This window comes from Nothobranchius furzeri, chromosome 3, assembly GCF_043380555.1.
Source record: "Nothobranchius furzeri strain GRZ-AD chromosome 3, NfurGRZ-RIMD1, whole genome shotgun sequence".
Lineage (NCBI taxonomy): Eukaryota > Metazoa > Chordata > Actinopteri > Cyprinodontiformes > Nothobranchiidae > Nothobranchius > Nothobranchius furzeri.
In genome coordinates, this window is record NC_091743.1 from 45,934,375 (window position 1) to 45,955,924 (window position 21,550).

The 21,550-nt window shown below is 47.2% G+C and overlaps 2 protein-coding genes, 1 long non-coding RNA gene and 1 pseudogene across 8 annotated transcripts in view; 2 read left to right on the top strand and 2 right to left on the bottom strand.

Moving 5' to 3' along the window:
• Positions 1-10,023, top strand: part of LOC129156112 (uncharacterized) — a 31,342-nt gene extending 21,319 nt beyond the window's left edge. For 3 of the 5 annotated variants that reach the window (XM_070549215.1, XM_070549214.1, XM_070549218.1), the window contains 6 exons: positions 7,090-7,538; positions 7,618-7,942; positions 8,024-8,269; positions 8,549-9,110; positions 9,214-9,420; positions 9,532-10,023. In XM_070549215.1, the coding sequence (XP_070405316.1) occupies positions 7,090-7,538; positions 7,618-7,942; positions 8,024-8,269; positions 8,549-9,110; positions 9,214-9,420; positions 9,532-9,920 (2,178 nt within the window). In that variant the 3' untranslated portion in view covers positions 9,921-10,023. The remainder of the gene's footprint in view (positions 1-7,089; positions 7,539-7,617; positions 7,943-8,023; positions 8,270-8,548; positions 9,111-9,213; positions 9,421-9,531) is intronic. The other 2 variants (XM_070549217.1, XM_070549216.1) reach the window with 1 other exon arrangement.
• A 2,702-nt stretch (positions 10,024-12,725) lies between these two features.
• On the top strand, positions 12,726-19,640 carry LOC107372644 (uncharacterized). Its single transcript, XM_054744067.2, has 15 exons — positions 12,726-13,817; positions 13,893-14,083; positions 14,255-14,470; positions 14,556-14,650; positions 14,765-14,851; positions 15,030-15,217; positions 15,397-15,845; positions 15,927-16,251; positions 16,333-16,578; positions 16,858-17,419; positions 17,523-17,729; positions 17,841-18,151; positions 18,267-18,526; positions 18,609-18,857; positions 18,944-19,640. The coding sequence occupies exons 1-15, from the start codon at positions 13,482-13,484 to the stop codon at positions 19,524-19,526; spliced, it is 4,305 nt and encodes a 1,434-aa protein (XP_054600042.2). The 5' UTR covers positions 12,726-13,481; the 3' UTR covers positions 19,527-19,640.
• Positions 19,641-19,928: 288 nt separating this feature from the next.
• On the bottom strand, positions 19,929-20,683 carry LOC139068847 (uncharacterized). 2 transcript variants are annotated; one of them, XR_011520102.1, is made up of 3 exons: positions 20,669-20,683; positions 20,093-20,306; positions 19,929-20,024 (listed from the first exon to the last, which is right to left on the bottom strand). It is a non-coding gene; the product is annotated as an uncharacterized lncRNA (long non-coding RNA). The 2 variants fall into 2 exon arrangements; XR_011520101.1 differs by lacking the exon at positions 20,669-20,683 and adding an exon at positions 20,645-20,659.
• A 127-nt stretch (positions 20,684-20,810) lies between these two features.
• Positions 20,811-20,873, bottom strand: LOC139069013 (U6 spliceosomal RNA; annotated as a pseudogene).
• Between the last annotated feature and the right edge of the window lie 677 nt (positions 20,874-21,550).

Consider the following 21,550-nt stretch of genomic DNA (forward strand, 5'->3'; position numbering starts at 1 on the left):
ACACTATGGCAACGCCACACAAACCATGTTGGGACCCATTTTTTGTAAGAACTAAATTAATATCAGATTCTGCCAATTAAAGGGCTCTAAAACTATTCATATGTAAATATTTTGCATATTTAATGCAAAATCTAATTTTTCTGCTTTAGTGCTGCAACAAGGTTTTATTAATAATAAATTATTATACCTTTTGTTTTACTACAGCATCAGTAAGCTTCCTGTGCACAGATTATTAAGGATGCTTGTTTCAGCTGTGAGATTAGACGATAGGATCAATGAAAAAATAAGTTGTCACACACTCCATGGAAACTTTCAGAGAATCCACAAATAGTGGCTTTCAAATGGTTTTGTTACTTTTTGCAAGTTTATAAAAGCAGCAGATGAGACAGCATGTCTGATAATTTAGTTTTTCATCTGATAATATTAGAACTAGGGCTGCAGCTATCGAATATTTTTGTAATCGAGTACTCTATCGAATCTTTTTTTCGATTAATCGAGTACTCTAATAAATTACACTTTTGTGTTTGTAAACCTTTATATCATATATTGATGAGCCAAGATGGCGCCCAGTATGGCTGCCTCGTCGCGAGCTCCACCAAGTTCCAACATTACACGCTCCATACTGTACATTAATGCCACTGTTTTGCACATACCAACCTCTGTACATTTTATATCTCTTATCTTATTGTTTACTTTATTCATTTGTATACTTAGATTAGCCATTTTTATATTTTACTTGTTTTTACATTACTGTATTTTTGCACAACTCTGTTGCTGTGAAGCTCGCACACAAGAATTTCACTCGCATGTACTGTACCAGTGTACCTGCACATGTGACGTGACAATAAAAGTGATGATATCAAATAGCATGTTATAATTATGAAAGACCTCTTAAAATGAGCAAGCAATTGCCAGTTATTCAAGTTTTATTCAAAATTAGTTTGCATAACTTCAGCACTTCAACTTTACTTCACAGTAAACAAATGCCTGTGCAAAAAATAAGTAAACCTGAGCCGATTTTCCCCTCGTGCGAGAATCTGCTAGCCTGCAAGTCAGACAAAAACTAGGAGGATAACTGTTGAAGTAGTGCTGCGAGCGGCTGCGGCCCAAACAGAACCAGAACCGCTCACGGCGCAAACAGCTCGCCGGCTGTTTCCCTATTAACACACGTCCGTTTTAATTTCCACACTTTTTTTCTCACAATAACAAGGATTGTCGAGAGCATGTTTGCTGTGGTTTTGTCAAATTATACTGATCACAAAACATTTATTTACTTTCTTTCGTTTTCCTCCACCACTCATAAATACCCGTGTCCTCCTGCAGAAACCCCGAGGGACAACGGACATCAATAACGCAATAAAAAGTCCGACGTGTTGTGTAAAAACTGCTATTTTTAGCACATTTTAAGTCCGACGTGTTGCTACCAGACGTACGGTGTGAGCTGAAACTGAGTGCTACAAACGAAAAAGTCGCAGTGTCCGCAGAATATATAGAAAAACAGGCTAAAAAGCATTATCTTGTAGAGGCTCCGAGTCCGCTTGCAGAAGTGACATTTACAGGTGCTGCAGCACGGAGGATGTGGTGTTGTGCTAGGCTAAATCCATTTTACAGTATTTATACTGGACTACGTTTTCCACCTTACGACGTGAAAAATGGTTCCACAACTTTGACATTTTCTGTCTTTTTCGCACTCCACCGGGGTTCAAGTTGTCCGCCATGGCTTAAGAGAAAGTTAAGTTATATTTGCTACTCGCGTGTGCATTCAGTCCAGTGGGCATGTGCGTCACTTATTTCGGTCCGGGTGAAACATGACCCCGGGCGATTGCAAAGCCATGAATTAATTAAATATGAATTAAACGAATCCTCGAGGCAGAGAATTTGACTCGAGGATTTTTTGTACTCGAATTATTCGAGGTACTCGAGGAATCGTTTCAGCTCTAATTAGAACATGTCAGTAATGTCTGAGGGGCTTTTATAAACACCATATAACTAACACTACTGGAGAGGGCATGAATTACACAGAGGCTTCTGGGGAGCCCAGTTAGGGGGGGGGGGGGGGGGGGCATTTTGCCTTGGCCCCAAAATGTCTTGAAACGGCCCTGGGTGTGTGACTGAGTTTTGAAGGTGATCTGAATTGTATCAGATGTATAAATATGACATGTGTATAACTTATTGTTTTTTACTGGTAAAAACGTGTCGTGGAGATAAATCTACCTACATTTGACTTTTCAACACTTTGTTTTGTTTTCTTGTTTTTATTTAACTATTTTCCTGTCCTGTCTGTCTTTCATCTTCCTGCATCTCCTCATAATTCTCCAGAAAATCTGTTGCCTGGATTCTTACCTTTTCACCTCATCAGTTACTTTTGAGCAGATCAAAGTATCTCCTGACCGAAAAGCGCAGAGCGCGTTTTCGATGCTGCGTGAGGTGACATCACCACAGCACAGGTGATGAGCTCCGCAGTAGCGAGCTTCAGGCACAAATAAGACAGAAAATAGAGAACATGTGCGGACATGAACGATCGTGTGCCAATTATAGTTTTTTGGTTGCGCCACTTTGAGAATGGACCGTGCGCTGGAAGCAGCTGCCTGGATCGCTGCGCGACAATGCGGAACCGGTTCGCAGCAGCGCAAGTCTGCCGGCTCTCCCTCGCGCTGATCTGCCGGTACTGGCTCTCCCTCACGCTGATCTGCGGGTCTCTCTCGCGCTGATCTGCCGGCTCTCCCTTGCGCTGATCTGCGGTTCTCCCTCGCGCTGATCTGCGGCTCTCCCTCGCGCTGATCTGCCGGCTCTACCTCGCGCTGATCTGACTTGCTCTGGTCTGCGCGCAACGGCGGGCGGGAAGGGGGGGGGGGGGCGCTTTTGGAAGAGTTGTGCGACACAACGAATCGATGACGCAATTCGTTGCCAATGCTTTTAGTAATCGATTTTCATCGAATTTATCGATTCGTTGTTGCAGCCCTAACCCAGACCCTACAATGAAACTTCACCATCGACAGCTGTCAACAGAGAATTGTGTGTTTTCTCTGATGCTTCAACAAAAGCTATTGCTGCAGTAGCATATCTTAGAGTCACAAACACTGCTGGAAACCATCATGTGGGGTTCGTCATGGGAAAGGCCAAGCTGGCTCCTCGTCCAGAGCACACAATCCCGAGATTGGAGCTCTGTGCAGCAGTACTGGCTGTTGAGTTGTCAGACCTGATCTCAGCAGAACTTGATCTTCCGCTTAATGCTGTGACTTATTACACAGATAGCAAGGTGGTTCTGGGCTACATTTGCAATGAGACTAGGCGATTTTATGTGTACGTAAGCAATCGAGTCCTGCGCATTCGAAGATCCTCCAGTCCACGCCAGTGGCGCTACGTGGCCACAAACCAGAACCCTGCAGACCATGCAACACGTTTGGTTGCTGCGGGCACTTTAAAAGACACCAACTGGCTTAGTGGACCCAGGTTTTTGTCCAAATCAGAGCAAGATGTCCCTGGTATCACCTTTGATCTTGTGGAACCAGGTTCAGATCCAGACATCCGACCGTTTGTGTCTACATTAAGCACTGCCACAGCATCCAAGCAACTTGGGTCCCAACGATTCACCAAGTTTTCTTCGTGGCGGTCACTGACTCGTGCAATCGCCCATCTGAAACATATTGCCAGTTGCTACAACATGATCACAACAAACAGACTTTGTAAGGGCTGGCATCTTTGCAAGACAGGATTGAGTGTTGAGGAATCCACTCAAGCCTCAGACATCATCATTCGATCAGTCCAAGAAGAGGTTTATGGTGAGGAGATCAAATGTATCATGGTACACAAAGAGGTTCCCAGAAGTAGTCCTCTGAAAAGTCTCAAATCCCTTTATTGATGCACATGGCCTACTAAGAGTCGGAGGTCGTCTTAACTATTCAAGCCTTGCTCAGAGAGAGAAGTCTCCTGTGATTATTCCAGGGAATCATCATATTGTGACCCTGCTCATTAGACAGTACCACGAACAAGTTCACCATCAAAGGCGTCTGTTTACGGAAGGGGCTGTCCATTCAGCTGGGTTTTGGATTGTTGGTGGCTAGAGAAAAGTGAGCAGCAGCATCTACCGATGTGTGACATGCGGAAGACTCAGAGCTCCAGTAAGCTGTCAAAAAATGGTCAGCCTTCCGGCAGATCGTGTTTCAACAGACCCTCCCTTCACAAATGTTGGCCTTGATGTGTTTGGTCCTTGGAGTGTTTCTGCACGCCGGACTAGAGGAGGCCTCTCACACAGCAAAAGGTGGGCTGTGATTTTTACATGTATGAGCGTAAGAGCAGTACATATTGAAGTCATAGAATCCCTTGACACGTCCAGCTTTATCAACGTATTAAGGCGGTTTCTTGCAGTCAGAGGGCCAGTCAAAAGTATTCGATCAGACAGAGGCACTAACTTCGTGGGTGCTTGTCAGGCCTTGAAGATACCTTCTAACGTCGACCACAATGGTGTCAAGTCTTACCTGTCAGCCCAAGGATGCTCTTGGACATTCAACCCTCCACATGCCTCCCACTTTGGTGGAATGTGGGAAAGGATGATTGGTCTGGCTAGAAGGATTCTTGACTCCATGTTCCTCCAGCTCAAAGGGAAGCTTACCCATGAAGTGTTGGTAACTTTCATGGCAGAAGCAGCAGGCATTATTAATGCCCAACCTCTTGTTCCTGTTAAACTGACCCCAATAACTCATTCATTCTTACGCCAGCTGCTCTTCTAACACAGAAGGTAAACTGTTGGGCCATTCCCATCTGTACCAGGTCGGCCCGGGCCGGGTAGCCCCAGTCGGCCCCAGCCTGGCCCGGTTGATTACACACATCCTTGCCTTAAGCCCATGTGGGCTGATTCTACCCACCAATCAGAGGCTTGCTCTAATGGAAGGTGTGAATTTGCTGTCAGCAGTGGGTGTGTTGGCCCTGGTCGGCCTGAAGCAGACCCCCTCGAGAAGAGGGCTGAGAATGAGCCTTGGTTGGCCCAGAAAAATACCAGGCCACCCAGATATGTAAACAACAAGCCAGGGGATGTTGTTCTCCTCAAGGACAGCCAAGTACAAAGAAATAAGTGGCCACTTGGTCTGATAACACAGACCTTCCAAAGCAAAGATGGTAAAGTTCGCCAGGTCGAGGTCAAGGTCATCAAGCCCGGAGGAGAAACATTGTTTGTCAGACCATTACAGAAATAGTACTTCTTCTGGCTCCAAATGTCTAGGTGTTAAACTGTCATTGGCAAAGTGTGGTGGCGTTAATCACGCCAGGCGGGGAGTGTTCTGATATCAAAGATTATGTTAAGGAAGACTGTTTTCTTGTATTAGGTAAATGTTTAAATATGCAATTGTAACTCCCTGGTGCCACCTTAAAAACTTGCAGTTGGTAACAGGACATGATGTGATCAGTAAATAGGAAGTAAGTCTGTGAATTAAGGAGAAGGCATGTGCAGCATGGTGACTAGGGTTGGGTACCGAATTCGGTACTTTTTAAGGTACCGACCGAATTCCACAGTACCGACCGAGCACCGATTCACTTCATTTGAAACGGTGCCTCATTTCGGTACCCGTCCTTCACAACGAGAACTTGCCTAGACAGCTGTGCATGCGCAAGAGCGTTATGTCATCGGTCGCTGCGAGCGAGTTGTAAACAGAGCAGCATGGTAGAAAGAACGAACGCTAAAGCTTGGGTCCACTTCACTAAATGTGATGGGTAACTGAGTGATGATGAAACCAGCGACAAAGATCTAAGTGAGACATCCTCATCTTAATCTGCTCCGGTAGGTAAATAAAATGTAAGATAACATTAGCTTGATTTGTTAGCTTCCGTTTCACTAATGGTGCGTTCGCTTTCTCCTCGGAACTCCGAAATTCCGACTAGAAGAACATGAACGCACTCTAAAGTTTGGCTTCATTTTACTAAATGCGACGGGTGATTGGGTGAAGATGAAACCAGCGACAACGATCTAAGTGTGAGGCATCATCGTTTTAATCTGCTCCAGCAGTTAAATAAACTGTTAAAGATAACGTAGCTTGATATGTTGGCTTCCTATGCCACCATTGTTATCATCTAATGGTGCGTTCGCTTCCTCCTCGGGAATTCTAACTTCCCAATAGGAAAAATCAATTGAAAAAAGACGGCAAAAGGAATGAAGATACACAGTAAATTTAGTTTACAGTAAAGATGTTTGCTTCAATTTGATTATCAGCTTATAAAACTACAAGGACGATGTGAAAATACAAACAGTTGTATGTTATTTATCATGATATTTATCAAATATGGTTATAAATTGAGAAAAATATATATTTAATTATAAAAGAGAATTAAAATATTAAACACTCAAAAGTATCGAAAATTGGTACCGTTAAGTACCGGTATGGATTCGTAGGTACCGGGAATTAGTACCGGATCGATTCAAATGTCAAAGGTACCCATCCCTAAACTGTGACCTTAGCCAGATAAATCCAGTGGCATCCACACACATCCTATGTCTTTGGTAGCATTGTGGGTATGTATAGACTTGTTTTATATGTTATTTGCATGCATAAATCATTTTCTTTCGAGTAAGTTCATTTTTTTTTGTAAGTTAAATGATAAAACCGATCTTGTGCAGTTTGAGCTAGCAATCGCTAATGGAGCTAGTTAAAGGGGAACAGCAAACACATTAAAACCATTCATTATAGCGAGACTTGTTAAAATCATAATTTGATGTTTGTATTTGAGTTAAAAAGATAAGTAATTCATATGGACATTGCATGTTGACATATTTAAAAAGAAACTGGGTTAATACATTTTCATCGTTATATATGTACATGGTGAATAAGTACAGTGATTATGCCTTGTACTGTTTGTTACAGTTTCACCTTTCCCTGTGTCAATAAACCTGTGAACCGGGAATCGTGTCGTCAGAGTCTTGATGTGGGGAAGGAGTTTAGCTGACTGCCCATCCCTAGCAGAGGCAGTACACAGAGGGAACTTAGTTTCAGTACACAATTATGAGAGCAGACATATATGGGCATAGACACATGACAAGAGTTGGTGACTGCAACCCGAGTCGCCTTTCTTACTCTGCTGCTTTGTTTTCTCTCTCTCTAGATGCTGCCTGAGTCCTGGCAGGCAGCTCTGACTGCAGAACAGCAGGAGTGGATCGGCCGGGTGCTGTTCACCAGGGACGATGCTGGGAGGCCGCATCTCATCACGGAGCTCAGTCCCTGGTGGTACCCTCCCCAGCCCCGGGCGGTCTACAATCAGCCTCCCGCCTCTCCCGACCCCTTCTTTGCATGTCGGCTCTTCCTGTGGATGCCTCACAGGATGTGGCACCTGCAGCTGACGTGCCCCCAGCCTTTGTGCAGCGGCATCCTGATAAAGGCTGGGCTCTACAGGACCATCCGGAGGGTCCTGGACATCGACGGCTGGTATCTCATGGCCACTGAGTACCTGGAGTGCCGTCGATGTAAGAAGAAGGTCGGAGGGTGGTCACAGGGCATCTTAAGGCAGCTGCCCCCCACCTACAGCTGCCAGTTCCCAGCTGTCCTCACGTACAAGTATGAGAAGAGTGAAACTGTGCTCATGCGGGTGTGTCCAGCAGAGTATAATGTGGTAATGTTTGTTTTGTTCACGCAGGCTGTCCTGTGACCAGAGGGTGGTTGCAATGCTGAGATCTCGCACTCTGGGCAACAGTGCCACTCAGCTGTGCAACACCCTGCGGGAGCAGCATTCCGACGCCTGGATGCGGAGAGCGATTCAGTACCTCGGCGTCTGCGAGCAGTTCCTGGCCTTGGGTACCGCGAGGGGGGAGATCGCACCACCTCCCCAGATGCCCCCTGTGCCCTCACCTGTCTGGCTGCTGACCGTTTACGGTTACGACGTGCTGACGCGGCTGGACGAGTACAAGGCCAGGATCACGTCCACCTTCGGATCCATCCTAAAGATGGATTCCACAAAGAAGGTCGGTCACCGCGTTGTGTTTACTTGCTGCTTGTGAACAACAGTTCTGCTGGTCTTTACGCAGGAAGTTCTCTGTGTGCAGGTGACGAAGAAGCTCGCAGGTGCCGCCTCTGGCACGGCCGCCTGGGCTACCAACGTGGGCAACGAGCACGGCCAGGTCCTCATGAGCGTCCTCACTTGCTGCGAGGGCTCCGAGGGCCTGTCCAAGATGGCGGCCGGACTGATGAGGCGGTACCGATTAGCCGAGGTACCTGCCCCCCAGCTCATCTACGTGGACCGCGACTGCTGCAGACAGGACGGCGTGTCCAAGACGGCTGCCTTATTTCCGGTATAAACTTGCATCGTTGCTGACTGACTTATTTAGTTGTTTATTTAATTTTTCATAGCAATGATTCGTTACTTTGTTGTGAATTACTTTAATGGATCACCAGGTCACCTGAATTTCTACCCAATGTCTCTCTGAAAAATTTAAAACAATCAGACACCCAAATAAATTTCTGTAAAAGACAATTTATAGAGCAGTGAATGTTTTTGGGGTTCTGATCTTGACTGTGGTGCAGGTAAAACATGGTGTGCAACACTCCAATGACTAACCTCTCTGTCGCAGGAGTGGGAACAGCTCATTGTTCGGCTGGACATCTGGCATCTGATGCACCGCTCCGCATCAGGTGTCACCACAGAGAGCCACGAGCTGTATCCCACCTTCATGAGGCAGCTGTCTTACTGCATCTTTGAGGTGGACGCCGAAGATGCTCGCCGTCTCGTGGGAGCCAATCGGTCCGAGCTGGAGGGGACGCACGGGATGGTCAACCTGACGGACGCTGATGTGATCCAGCGGATCAGCAAGGAGGAATGGAGGCTCCACTGCCGCAGGAGGACGCGTGGAGCAGAGGAGTCGACGCTCCTCATCCAAAACCTCCTTGACACCTTCAGAGGGCCCGCAGGACACAACACGCTGAACATCCCGTTGCTAAACGCTCTCCGCATCCAGGACATCTGGGACACGCAGAGGCGCCACCTCAGCTGCATCCAGGACCCCCCTGGCGTGCAGCTGTACACCCAGATGGGCAGTCTGCAAAAAGGAGGGGTCAGGCTGCCCGTCTATCGCTGCGCGAGGGGCTCCACTGCCCTGAAGTCCTTCCATCTCCACCTGAACCGCTTCATCCCAGGTGAGAAACCAGAATCTGTCAAGAAATCTGTTTTATTTCTGTAAACTGTTCATTTTCAGGTGTCAGTAAAAGCTTAAGCTGATTTTATAATCTAATCACGCAGGAACGTCGGCCAGTGCCAAGTACTTCCAGGCGTTCCTGATTGATGGACTGGTCAGGTGGAACGAGGACCGCGCAGCGGCAGCTGAGGGACACGAGGCGCCTCTGCTGTCCTACAGTGGCCACCTCAGGCACACCCTGAACCAGAAGAGCCAAAGGGTGCTTGGTCATCAGATGGTTAAGGACTTCACCAAGCCTGCTGCTTACACAGGTAGAGGAACAGAGAAACACGTTTTATTTACTCTTGACTTTTAATGACACTGTGCACCAATACTTTGCTAAGAAGGGGCTTTGAACCGTTTACATATCCACAAAATCTCAGGTGAGCTCATCGGGGTGGAGTACCTGTTCCAGCAGACAGGCCGCGTGCTTGAGGACGTCAGCATGGACCCTGACGCTCCGGACGAGGCTGCTGCCGTCACCGACCTGGACGAGGGCATACAGGACATGGGCGACTACGTCGCCGCCTTCGTCCTTGACGACCCGTCCACCAGCACTTCAGGAGCAGCCCGGTCAGGGGATCCAGCTGTCGCACCCGGGTCTGAGCCAGCACATCCTGTCGCCCCTGCGCATCACGCCCCTCCCGAGGTCCCTGGAAGCCAGACTCCTGAAGAGAAACACTCCTCTGATTCAGAGGTCTTTGATCCCCCCTCTGCTAATCATTTCACAGCTGACCAACCTAATTTTGTTTTTTCACGTATTCAGAGATAATTCAGAAATTTGACTTCTTTTTCCCATTTTCTTTGTTTCCCTGGAGGAGATCCAGGGTCCTGACGGCCAGCCAGGATACCAAGAAAACAAGCTGCAAGGAGCGAGAAGAACAAGCACCATCCGTCTCGGCGGATGGTGCTTGTTCTTCTCGCTCCTTGCAGCTTGTTTTCTCGTGTTTTCTCGCGCTCACTCCGGGAGTCGAAGTGCGTAGGTTCGACTCCCTTCCCGCTCAGTGCGAATACAAAAGTGGAAATGTATGCGAAATCTGCATAATAACACTAATTATTACGTAAATAATTTTTCACAATTACCTCTTTAAATTTAATTATGATTGTGATGAACCACTGAGCTGTGAAATATATTTGTGATAATACACATGTAAAATATAGAATACATATGAAAAAAATACATGTGTTGAAATATATTTGTGATGTCATAAAACATGTAATAAATGTATGTGTCCAAGATCATAAAAACTTTCAAAGATTTAAAGTGTTTTTGTTTATATATATATATATATATATATATATATATATATATATATATATATATATATATATATATATATAAAAATATGAAGTAAAAGAAAAATCCAAAAGGTGAAGACAGTTTTTCTGTCTTGGTCCCTCAGCTCCTCGACACATCCAATCTCCCTCCAGTGTTATTCATCTCCTCCTCCCTCCACTCCTCTACAGACTTTTCCGCCAACAGATGCGCAGTAGGACACGCCTGCAGTGTGTGTCCAGTGTCCAGCCGCTTGGGCTGACCACATCTGCTGCAGGTGTACTGCAGGCGGGCTGTCTTTGATGGTGGAGCCTGCACGCTAGCAGCAGCTGCAGCAGTAGCCTCCGCTACCTTCCTATACGAATGAAATCGACCTAGGCATAGACATTCTCTTAATTATCTTTGGAACTCATGACTTCAAATAAAAGTTTTTAAATTCTTGCAGTGAGCTTTTATTGTGAAGTTCCTTTCTTTACATGTCCATGTGTACAGCAGGTTGTTAACACATTTAGATTGTTGGTATTCTTGTCGGATCATTTATTTACTGAAGAAAACAGCTTGTTCCCTCAGCTCTTCAACGCATCCATTCTCCCGTCCTTTTCAGGTGTAGATAGCACATCTTTGGAGGAGTTTACAGGAAAACAGGAGCTTGGGTGAGGAAATTAATAAACCACTGAGGACGAAGGTTAGAAATAGTGTGACTGGACAAAAATCCCAACAACAAACCAGGTGTGGTTCACAGATAAACAGCCAGCAAACGTGGGGCGAAAACCTCGTCACACATGTGAGGAGAAACTCTGCTGCTGAGCAGCAGGTGGTGGAGCGGATTTTTTACAAGCCACATTTATTACACGTTAGAGAGCTTCACAATTATGTTTGAGTTCAGCAGTGTCACCGGTTCATTATTGGGTTTCTTCATCGACTCCACAGAACTAAGTTTCTCTGTCTAAAGTCCAAAATTACTTTATTAACCCCAGAAGGAAGTTAAGATTTGTCTTAACTAATTATTCAAAGCAGTCATTAAAATAAATACTAGTAATAATAATGAGCTCAGTTGGAAATCTGAGTGGTTAAAGATGCCGAAGGCTGTGGGCAGGATGGATCTCCTGTGTTACAGCAGCTCTGAAGAAGATGCTTGTTGCATGAAGAGGATGCTCAGTGTTGTCTATAATGTTATTGATTTTATGAAAAATCCTTCTTTGCACCATCATCTCCAGTGGTTCTCAGTCGTCTCCAGAACAGAACCAGCCTTTTTGCCAGGTTGTTGAGCCTTTTTAGGTCCCTGCTGGCTCTGATGCTGCTGCCCCAACAGCTGGTGGCCCAAGAGATCTCAACAGACCTGTAAAAGATCTGCAGCCTCTTGCTGCAGACCTTGAAGGATCTAAAATATTATTCAAGATATACAGTCTACTCTGTCCCTTCTTGGAGATGGCTTCATGCTTGTGTCTCCAGTCCAGTCTGTTGTCCAGATGAACACCGAGGTATTTGTAATCTTCCACCACCTCCCCCTACTCCCCAATAATGCATGTTGAGCTATTCCCGTTTCTTTCTAAATCATCCAATTTGGTTTGTTCACATTCAAGATTATGTGAGTGTCCCCACACCACGCCACAAAGTGGTCCACCAGCTCTCTGTACTCTTGACCATCTCTCATAAACCCGACGACTGCAGAATCGTCTGAGTCTTTCTGCAGATGACAGGTCTCCGACTTGTTCTGGAAGTCTGCAGAGTGAAAAGGAATGGGGAGAGTACTGTACAGGCATCAAATGTACAATTGTGGAATAAGTTTCCCAACGAGCAGATCAGTATAATATAACATTAAACAAAGAACATAAACAGGGAAATACCAGTTTAAAAACATGCTTTTACACACATAATACAGAAAACAGAGAACTTTGTGCCAACTGGGGACGTGGTGAAAGATCATTTCACACTACTCTCCTCCTCCTTAGTTCAGAAGAAAATATTACCATATCTTAAACATCGCTCGTAGGACAACAAACTGTTTTTTTAACATGTTAAAAGTCTGATTGTTTTTTTAAAGTAACAATTGTACGTCTCAGTCACTTCAGTAGTGGAGGAACGCCAGCTCAGAGTGAAAGAGGATCTATTTCAGAGTTGAAACAATCCAGCTCTCTGATTGGATGCTGAAAACCTGTGCTTCTCAAAATTGAAACAACCCAGTCATTTGATTGGTCAAATGTTGGAACTGAGCAGGGGGACACGCCCCTAACTGCTTCATAACAGTGTCATATTAGGGTTAGTTATGTTATTTAAAAAAAATGAGGAACGCTTCACGAATTTGCGTGTCATCCTTGCGCCTAGGGGAGGCAGTTCTTCTCAGTCCATTTGTTCCATTTTTCCATTGGGTTAACCAATCAAATGGCTTGTTCCGAGTTTCCATTGGGTTAACCAATCAAATGGCTGTATCAACCGGTGGCCGGTTTTGTTCCATGCCCGAGCGATCCGCCATTGCTCCACATTGCTCTGAGAGATCTGAGAGGTAAGAAGTAACTATCTTTTATACTTTTTATTTGTAAACTTACAAAAATTTAAAGCATTACAGCTCGTTTAGCGGGATTAAGATGGTACAGGACTTTGTTTTTACCTTAATGTTGTGAAATGTTAACATTGTTTTAGCTAGCTAGCGTGCTGCTGCATTAGCTACTGCTAACCAATATATGCTTGTATTTACGTAATTTTTTAAATGAACACCATCCTGGTTGCATTAAAAACCACATGTAAGTATTTATTCAACCATGTTGTTCATCATCACGATCGTGCATGTTTGTGCTCTGATTAGTTTTATCTTCACTTATAGAAAATCCAGCCAATAACTGGGTTTGCTAATTAGCTTTTGGCTAGTAGAAAATGTGAGTGTTTGTTTCTCATGTTGTTTATTTCACATAAGACAGGACAGCACGTCATGTAAACTAATAATAACATTAATGAAAAATAAGATAATCTGTTACTGATCAGCAGTTGCTAAGGTTTGGTATGAACTGTAAACCTGGTATTTCTGCAGCTTCTCATCCAGTCGTTTCCTCCTTTATTTAGATGGAACATCCAAATTTTAAAAAGGCTCACAATGGGACCCTGATCCTCAGGGCCTCAGATGAGGCAAAGGCCGTGGGACCCCAGAGGCAGGGGTACAGGGCCAAGCAGCCAGAGGAGGTGGAGGCAGATGCAAGGGCCCACGTCACCAGCGAGGGTGGTGATGTCAACAACGCCACCCTCGTGCTGAGCCGGTGGAAGGTCCAGTTTGGGACCTACCAGGGCAAGACTTTCCACTGGCTCCTGCAGAATGACGTGGGCTATGCCGTGATGCTGGTGGCTTCTCACCAGAAGGAGCGAGAGAGGACAGGCTCTCAGTCCCCTCTGATGGCCAACAAGGTGGGATCTCTCAGGTCCCCTCCTCTGTGCATAACAGAGTTTGATCATTCTAACCTTCACTTTGTGAACACACAGGACGCCTTCACCCGTTACTCCTTAGCGTACCCGGAGTTTGCTGAGGCGGTGCGGTTCCGGCAGGCGTTTGAGGAGGCGCGGGTGAAGTCCCTCCAGCCTGGTCAGGAGGGACAGGCCCTTGTTGGCTTTGGGGACTTCAAGTTTGAGAGCCTGCAGAGCCTGTACGACTCCAAGGACCCCAAAACGATCCGGTGGTTACTTTTATTAATAATGATGATGATGGTATTATTTATAATAACAGTAATAATCCACTTTGTTTGTAAGTTCCTTTCTAGACAGCCATGGTCTCCCACCAATAGAGTCAAAACACAACAACAACTTACAAGTTAGTCTGAATGAACTTCTGTGTTTCACCTGTACAGGTTTGTCAACTACCTAAGGAGGATGACGCCAGCTCCAGGCTCGCAGATGGAGAACGCCGTCCGCTACGTGAAGAAGAGGGACAGACAGAGGGAGGGCGCTACTGCTGCATCTGCCGCTGCCACCAGCACCACCTCCACCCCAGTGGCTGCCTCCGCCTCCAGCAGCAGCAGAGTGTCTGTCTGTCCTTCTTACCAGAGGCCGAAGGCTGCTTCTCAGTATGTTTTCTGTCTATTTGATCTCTGATGGTTTACAACACCTTAAAATAACATTCTGTTAAACAAACACTTTGTCACCTTTCAGATTTGCAGCCTTTGTGTCTGGGCGGCGTTCTCTGTCTGCGGTGGAAATGCAGGCAAAACTAAAAAAGATGGTGGCCCCTAAGCCTGCATTTCCATGTAAGTCTGTTTAATGATCTCGTTTGTATTCTTGTACTCAAGGTCAGCACATTGAGTGTTTCACACTCACGCTTTCTGGAGCAGAAGCCTGATGTTTGATGATTTGATTTCCAGCCTCCTCAAGACCAGCTCGTCCACCCACAGCATCTGGGGAGCCCAGTGATGAAGAGCTGGTCCAGGCGGTAGTTGACCAAGGGCAACGTAAGTGACAGAAATGTGCTCTTTTCATGTTTTGTTGGTAACAGTCAGACACCTGGTGCTCATTAATCGTCAGATCCTCGTCTCTCTAGCTGCTTCCTGCTTTGACTTGTGGTGTCTGTGCAGCTCACAGTTCAACTGAATTGTTTCTAGTCACTAACTCGTGGCCCTTGTGCTTCAGCTTCTGGAGTACAGGCACCTCTCCCGCTCCCTCCTCCTTCTCCTTCTCCGCCGCCTCCTGTGGCTGCAAAAAACCCGTCTGCGGGACGGGAGGAACCCACAGACGAGGAACTCCTGGAGGCCGCACAAGAAACTCCAGCGCTCCCTGCTGCAGTCCTCCCTCCCCCACCTCCTGCTGCCAGCTCTAAGGTGAGGCATCAGACATTAATTCAATTAAAAGAAACTTCATTAATTCCAGAGGGAAATTAGTTTCAGTACACAATTCTGAGAGCAGACATATATGGGCATAGACACATGACAAGAGTTGGTGACTGCAACCCGAGTCGCCTTTCTCACTCTGCTGCTTTGTTTTCTCTCTCTCTCTCTAGTTGCTGCCTGAGTCCTGGCAGGCAGCTCTGACTGCCGAACAGCAGGAGTGGATCGGCCGGGTGCTGTTCACCAGGGACCGTGCTGGGAGGCCGCGTCTCATCACGGAGCTCAGTCCCTGGTGGTACCCTCCCCAGCCCCGGGCGGTCTACACTCAGCCTCCCGCCTCTCCCGACCCCTTCTTTGCATGTCGGCTCTTCCTGTGGATGCCTCACAGGATGTGGCACCTGCAGCTGACATGCCCCCAGCCTTTGTGCAGCGGCATCCTGATAAAGGCTGGGCTCTACAGGACCATCCGGAGGGTCCTGGACATCGACGGCTGGTATCTCATGGCCACTGAGTACCTGGAGTGCCGTCGATGTAAGAAGAAGGTCGGAGGGTGGTCACAGGGCATCGTAAGGCAGCTGCCCCCCACCTACAGCTGCCAGTTTCCAGCTGTACTCACGTACAAGTATGAGAGAAGTGAAACTGTGTGCTCATGCGGGTGTGTCCAGCAGAGTATAATGTGGTAATGTTTGTTTTGTTCACGCAGGCTGTCCTGTGACCAGAGGGTGGTTGCTATGCTGAGATCGCGCACTCTGGGCAACAGTGCCACTCAGCTGTGCAACACCCTGCGGGAGCAGCATTCCGACGCCTGGATGCGGAGAGCGATTCAGTACATCGGCGTCTGCGAGCAGTTCCTGGCCTTGGGTACCACGAGAGGGCAGATCGCACTACCTCCCCAGATGCCCCCTGTGCCCTCACCCGTCTGGCTGCTGACCGTTTACGGTTACGACGTGCTGACGCGGCTGGACGAGTACAAGGCCAGGATCACGTCCACCTTCGGATCCATCCTAAAGATGGATTCCACAAAGAAGGTCGGTCACCGCGTTGTGTTTACTTGCTGCTTGTGAACAACAGTTCTGCTGGTCTTTACGCAGGAAGTTCTCTGTGTGCAGGTGACGAAGAAGCTCGCAGGTGCCGCCTCTGGCACGGCCGCCTGGTCTACCAACGTGGGCAACGAGCACGGCCAGGTCCTCATGAGCGTCCTCACTTGCTGCGAGGGCTCCGAGGGCCTGTCCAAGATGGCGGCCGGACTGATGAGGCGGTACCGATTGGCCGAGGTACCTGCCCCCCAGCTCATCTACGTGGACCGCGACTGCTGCAAACAGGACGGCGTGTCCAAGACGGCTGCCTTATTTCCGGTATAAACTTGCATCGTTGCTGACTGACTTATTTAGTTGTTTATTTAATTTTTCATAGCAGTGATTCGTTATTTTGTTGTGAATTACTTTCATGGATCACCAGGTCACCTGAATTTCTACCCAATGTCTTTCTGAAAAATTTAAAACAATCAGACACCCAAATAAATTTCTGTAAAAGACAATTTATAGAGCAGTGAATGTTTTCGGGGTTCTGATCTTGACTGTGGTGCAGGTAAAACATGGTGTGCAACACTCCAATGACTAACCTCTCTGTCGCAGGAGTGGGAACGGCTCATTGTTCGGCTGGACATCTGGCATCTGATGCGCCGCTTCGCATCAGGTGTCACCACAGAGAGCCACGAGCTGTATCCCACCTTCATGAGGCAGCTGTCTTACTGCATCTTCGAGGTGGACGCCGAAGATGCTCGCCGTCTCGTGGGAGCAAAGCGGTCCGAGCTGGAGGGGACGCACGGGATGGTCAACCTGACGGACGCTGATGTGATCCAGCGGATCAGCAAGGAGGAGTGGAGGCTCCACTGCCGCAGGAGGACGCGTGGAGCCGAGGAGTCGACGCTCCTCATCCAAAACCTCCTGGACACCTTCAGAGGGCCCGCAGGACACAACACTCTGAACATCCCGTTGCTAAACGCTCTCCGCATCCAGGACATCTGGGACACGCAGAGGCGCCACCTCAGCTGCATCCAGGACCCCCCTGGCGTGCAGCTGTACACCCAGACGGGCAGTCTGCAGAAAGGAGGGGTCACACTGCCCGTCTATCGCTGCGCGAGGGGCTCCACTTCCCTGGAGTCCTTCCATCTCCACCTGAACCGCTTCATCCCAGGTGAGAAACCAGAGTCTGTCAAGAAATCTGTTTTATTTCTGTAAACTGTTCATTTTCAGGTGTCAGTAAAAGCTTGAGCTGATTTTCTCATCTAATCACGCAGGAACGTCGGCCAGTGCCAAGTACTTCCAGGCGTTCCTGATTGATGGACTGGTCAGGTGGAACGAGGACCGCGCAGCGGCAGCTGAGCGACACAAGGCGCCTCTGCTGTCCTACAGTGGCCACCTCAGGCACGCCCTTAACCAGAAGAGCCAAAAGGTGTTTGGTCTTCAGATGGTTAAGGACTTCACCAAGCCTGCTGCTTACACAGGTAGAGGAACAGAGAAACACCTTTTATTTACTCGTGATGTTTAATGACACTGTGCACCAATGCTTTGCTAAGAAGGGGCTTTGAACCGTTTACATTTCCACAAACTCTCAGGTGAGCTCATCGGAGTGGAGTACCTGTTCCAGCAGACAGGCCGCGTGCTTGAGGACGTCAGCATGGACCCTGACGCTCCGGACGAGGCTGCTGCCGTCACCGGCCTGGACGAGGTGGACGAGGGCATCCAGGAGGACGTGGGTGACTTTGTCGCTGCCTTCGTCCTTGACGTCCCGTCCACCAGCACCTCAGGAGCAGCCCGGTCAGGGGATCCAGCTGTCGCACCCGGGTCTGAGCCAGCACATCCTGCCGCCCCTCCCGAGGTCCCTGGAAGCCAGGCTCCTGAAGGAAACCACTCCTCTGATTCAGAGGTCTTTGATCCCCTCTGCTAATCATTTCACAGCCGACTAACCTAATTTTTTTTTTCTCGTATTCAAAGATATTTCAGAAATTTAACTTCTTTTTCCCATTTTCTTTGTTTCTCAGGAGGAGATCCAGGGTCCTGACGGCCAGCCAGGATACCAGCATGTCCTGAAGCTGGCTCAGGCCCTGGTGGAGCTCAGGAGTCTCCAGGGACTGTCTGACAGCAGGGTAGACAGACTCATCGCGCTTTGGCAACGCCTGCCAGAGCGAGACAAACAACGGATCGTCTACCCTAGCAGATACCGGGAGAGGCAACCAAAGGGGCGGTTCAAGGCAGCGAAGGGGAAGGACACCTCCTGTCCAGGGGTAGTGAGTCTCCAGCGGTACGAACTTTTTTCCTGAATCTCACTGTTGCCGTCGACGTGTTCTGTCCGTTAAAACGACTTCCCCGTCTTTATCTTCCAGCTGCCTTGGAGGAGAACCCTCGGGCGCTGCAAATTGGCCAGACGCCAGCCGTGTGGTGGAGGCCATGTGCAGCCAGCTCTGCCATCTGTACCCTGCGGCCAGTCGCGTGAACGGGGTCAGCAGGTCACGCTGGTTCCTAATCTGCAACGACTACATGGCCGTCAGACAGGTGGTGCTGAATTGCCCGAGGCTGATGGCTCAGACCCAGCTTCAGCTCTATGAGCTGAACCAAAAGACCATCTCTCAATGGTGAGAACTGGTAGATCTTTGCTCGTGTTTCAGACTTCAGGTTAAAGCTTGCAGCCTCAACTCAGCTCATCCTCTTGTCCTTCCAGGTTCAGCTATAGACAGAAGAGGTGGGAGAAAGGTGTGCTGGAGCAGGGGACTGGTGCCGTTTCTGCTCCCACTTTCTCCCACCAGCCCATCCCTTCTGCCAAAGGGCTGTCCTCCGTACAGGTGGGAAGAGGACAGCCCTTTAATTACAACATCCCTGAGGAGCAACAACCTGGTCCCTCCTCCAGGGGACTGCCGCCGTCACCGCTACCTCCACCTGCTCCTCATCCCGGTCCCTCTACCAGCTGCAACCTCCCTCCTCCTTCTGCTCAGAGCCTGCACGTCATTCATCTATTCATGGGATCCACTCCGCTGTCTCCTCCTGTTCTGACTGTACCTAGGACGACAGCATTTAGGAGGAGGAAGGCAGCGGAGGCTGCTGCTGCTGCTGGCGTGCAGGCTCCCCCATCAAAGACAGCCCGCCAGCAGTTCACCTGCAGCAAATGTGGTCAGCCCAAGCGGCTGGACACTGGACACACCCGCATTGCAGGTGTGTCCTACTGCGCAACTGTTGGCGGGAAGTCTGTGGAGGAGTGGAAGAAGGAGATGAAGACCAAGACTGGAGGAGGGCCGGAAAAACAGTGACTTTTGGGGACATTTGCTCATTTTGGAACTTGTAAATATTGTAAATAATTTTTAGATCATCTTCAATGTTTTTTTTATTGTTTTTTTCAATATTAAAATGATACACACTTTAAATGTCAGACTATTTTTACGACCTTGGACACATAAATTTATTACATGTTTTTATAACATAATATATTTGAACACAGATACATTTATTACATGTTTTTTATAACATAACAAATATATTTGAACACAGATAAATGTATTACATGTTTTTATAACATAACAAATATATTTGAACACAGATACATTTATTACATGTTTTTTATAACATAACAAATATATTTGAACACAGATGTCATGGCTGGGTGGCAATTTCTTGACCCACGACATGCAGAATCACCACACGGGGAGCAGGAATGTCAGTAAAAAGGTTTTTATTACTAAATAAGGAGAAAAGTAAGAGACGGGAACCGACGAGATGCAGGACTGGCAGCAGGAATCCAGGATGAGATTCTAAGGAGGGAGACAGAGTGAATATAAGGCGGAAAACAAATGGGAACTTATCTGGAGACTGGTCTTACTGTTACTTGGTAGTGGTAATTGTACGGGAAGGATTGTCTGGTCCGGGTGAGCTGAGGAGATCCAAAGGTCAGGTATTGATTGTCCAGAGGTGGAGGAGCAGGAATGGATGTTGATTGGTGAGCGGCTGAGAGCGGGCGGCCAGGGGATGAAGCAGTGTGTCAGGTAGACTGAGATCTGGGCTTGTTCTGGAGCTGATGATGAATTGAGAGGAACCTGGGGGAGAGCAGGAGAGGGCATTAAGGGGTTTTACAGGCGACAGGTTAACAAGACCACGGACCATGACAACAGATACATTTATTACATGTTTTTTTATAACATGAAAAATCTATTTGAACACAGATACATTTTTTTCATATATGTTCTATAATTTTACATGTGTATTATCACAAATATATTTCACAGCTCAGTGGTTCATCCCAATTTTAACTACATTTAAATTGGTAATTATACAAAAACATTTATATAATTAGTATTATTAGCATGTAGTATATATGAATAAGTATTATTAGGCATATTATCGCTTTATCTTTATTTCCACTTTGTATTCGCACCGAACGGGAGTCGAACCCACGCACTTGGACTCCGGGAGTGAGCGCGAGAAACTACGAGAAAAGACGAGAAAAAGCAAGCTGCGGGAGTGAGCGCGAGAAACTACGAGAAAAGACGAGAAAAAGCAAGCTGCAAGGAGCGAGAAGGACCGAGAACAACAAGCACCATAGGGGCCATGCTAATCTTCTCTGTATCGTTCCAATTTTAGTGTATGTGTTAGCGAGCTAACACGATGATGTGATGATTCCTGAGCCGATTTCCAAACTCAATGATTGGGCTGTGTACTAACTTACGGTGTCAATGAAAGGACCCAGCTGCATTATGGGATATGTGGGCGGACCAAGCGGAAATGCCGACTAAAATGTTGAGGATAAATGTGTTTAACTCATCTCAGTTACGCTATGAAAACACTGTGGCTCTTGCACTGCACACTTGATAACAATAACACCTAACTCGTTGTGTTACACTGAATATTTATGGTATTCGTTGGTTTTAGTCCCACTGACCAACTTCTCAGCACTCTTAAACAGTACACACACGATCTGTCTGGTCCATTATCAAGAAACCTGCTTGTTTTTACTATATTGGTTGAATAAAACGCATAACAGCTGTTTGCCCTCTTTTAATTACCCGAAGAGTAAAGGCTTATTCAAGTGGATTGTCGTAGGTGGAAAAAAGAACAAAATAGACTTCAAAAACTGTAATTGGGTTGACTAACCACCAGAGGTCGCGGTCAGACTGCTATAATTTCTGTTAAAACAGTCAAATGAGCAGACAGGACATCAGTATGGTGCTGCGTTAGCTCCTCGTCGCAGAATTTATATTAACACTTTTAACCATGTCAAGCAGCACATTCACTACCATTCACTTTGTTTAACCAGTTCCCCTTTGACAAATTCTGAATAGTC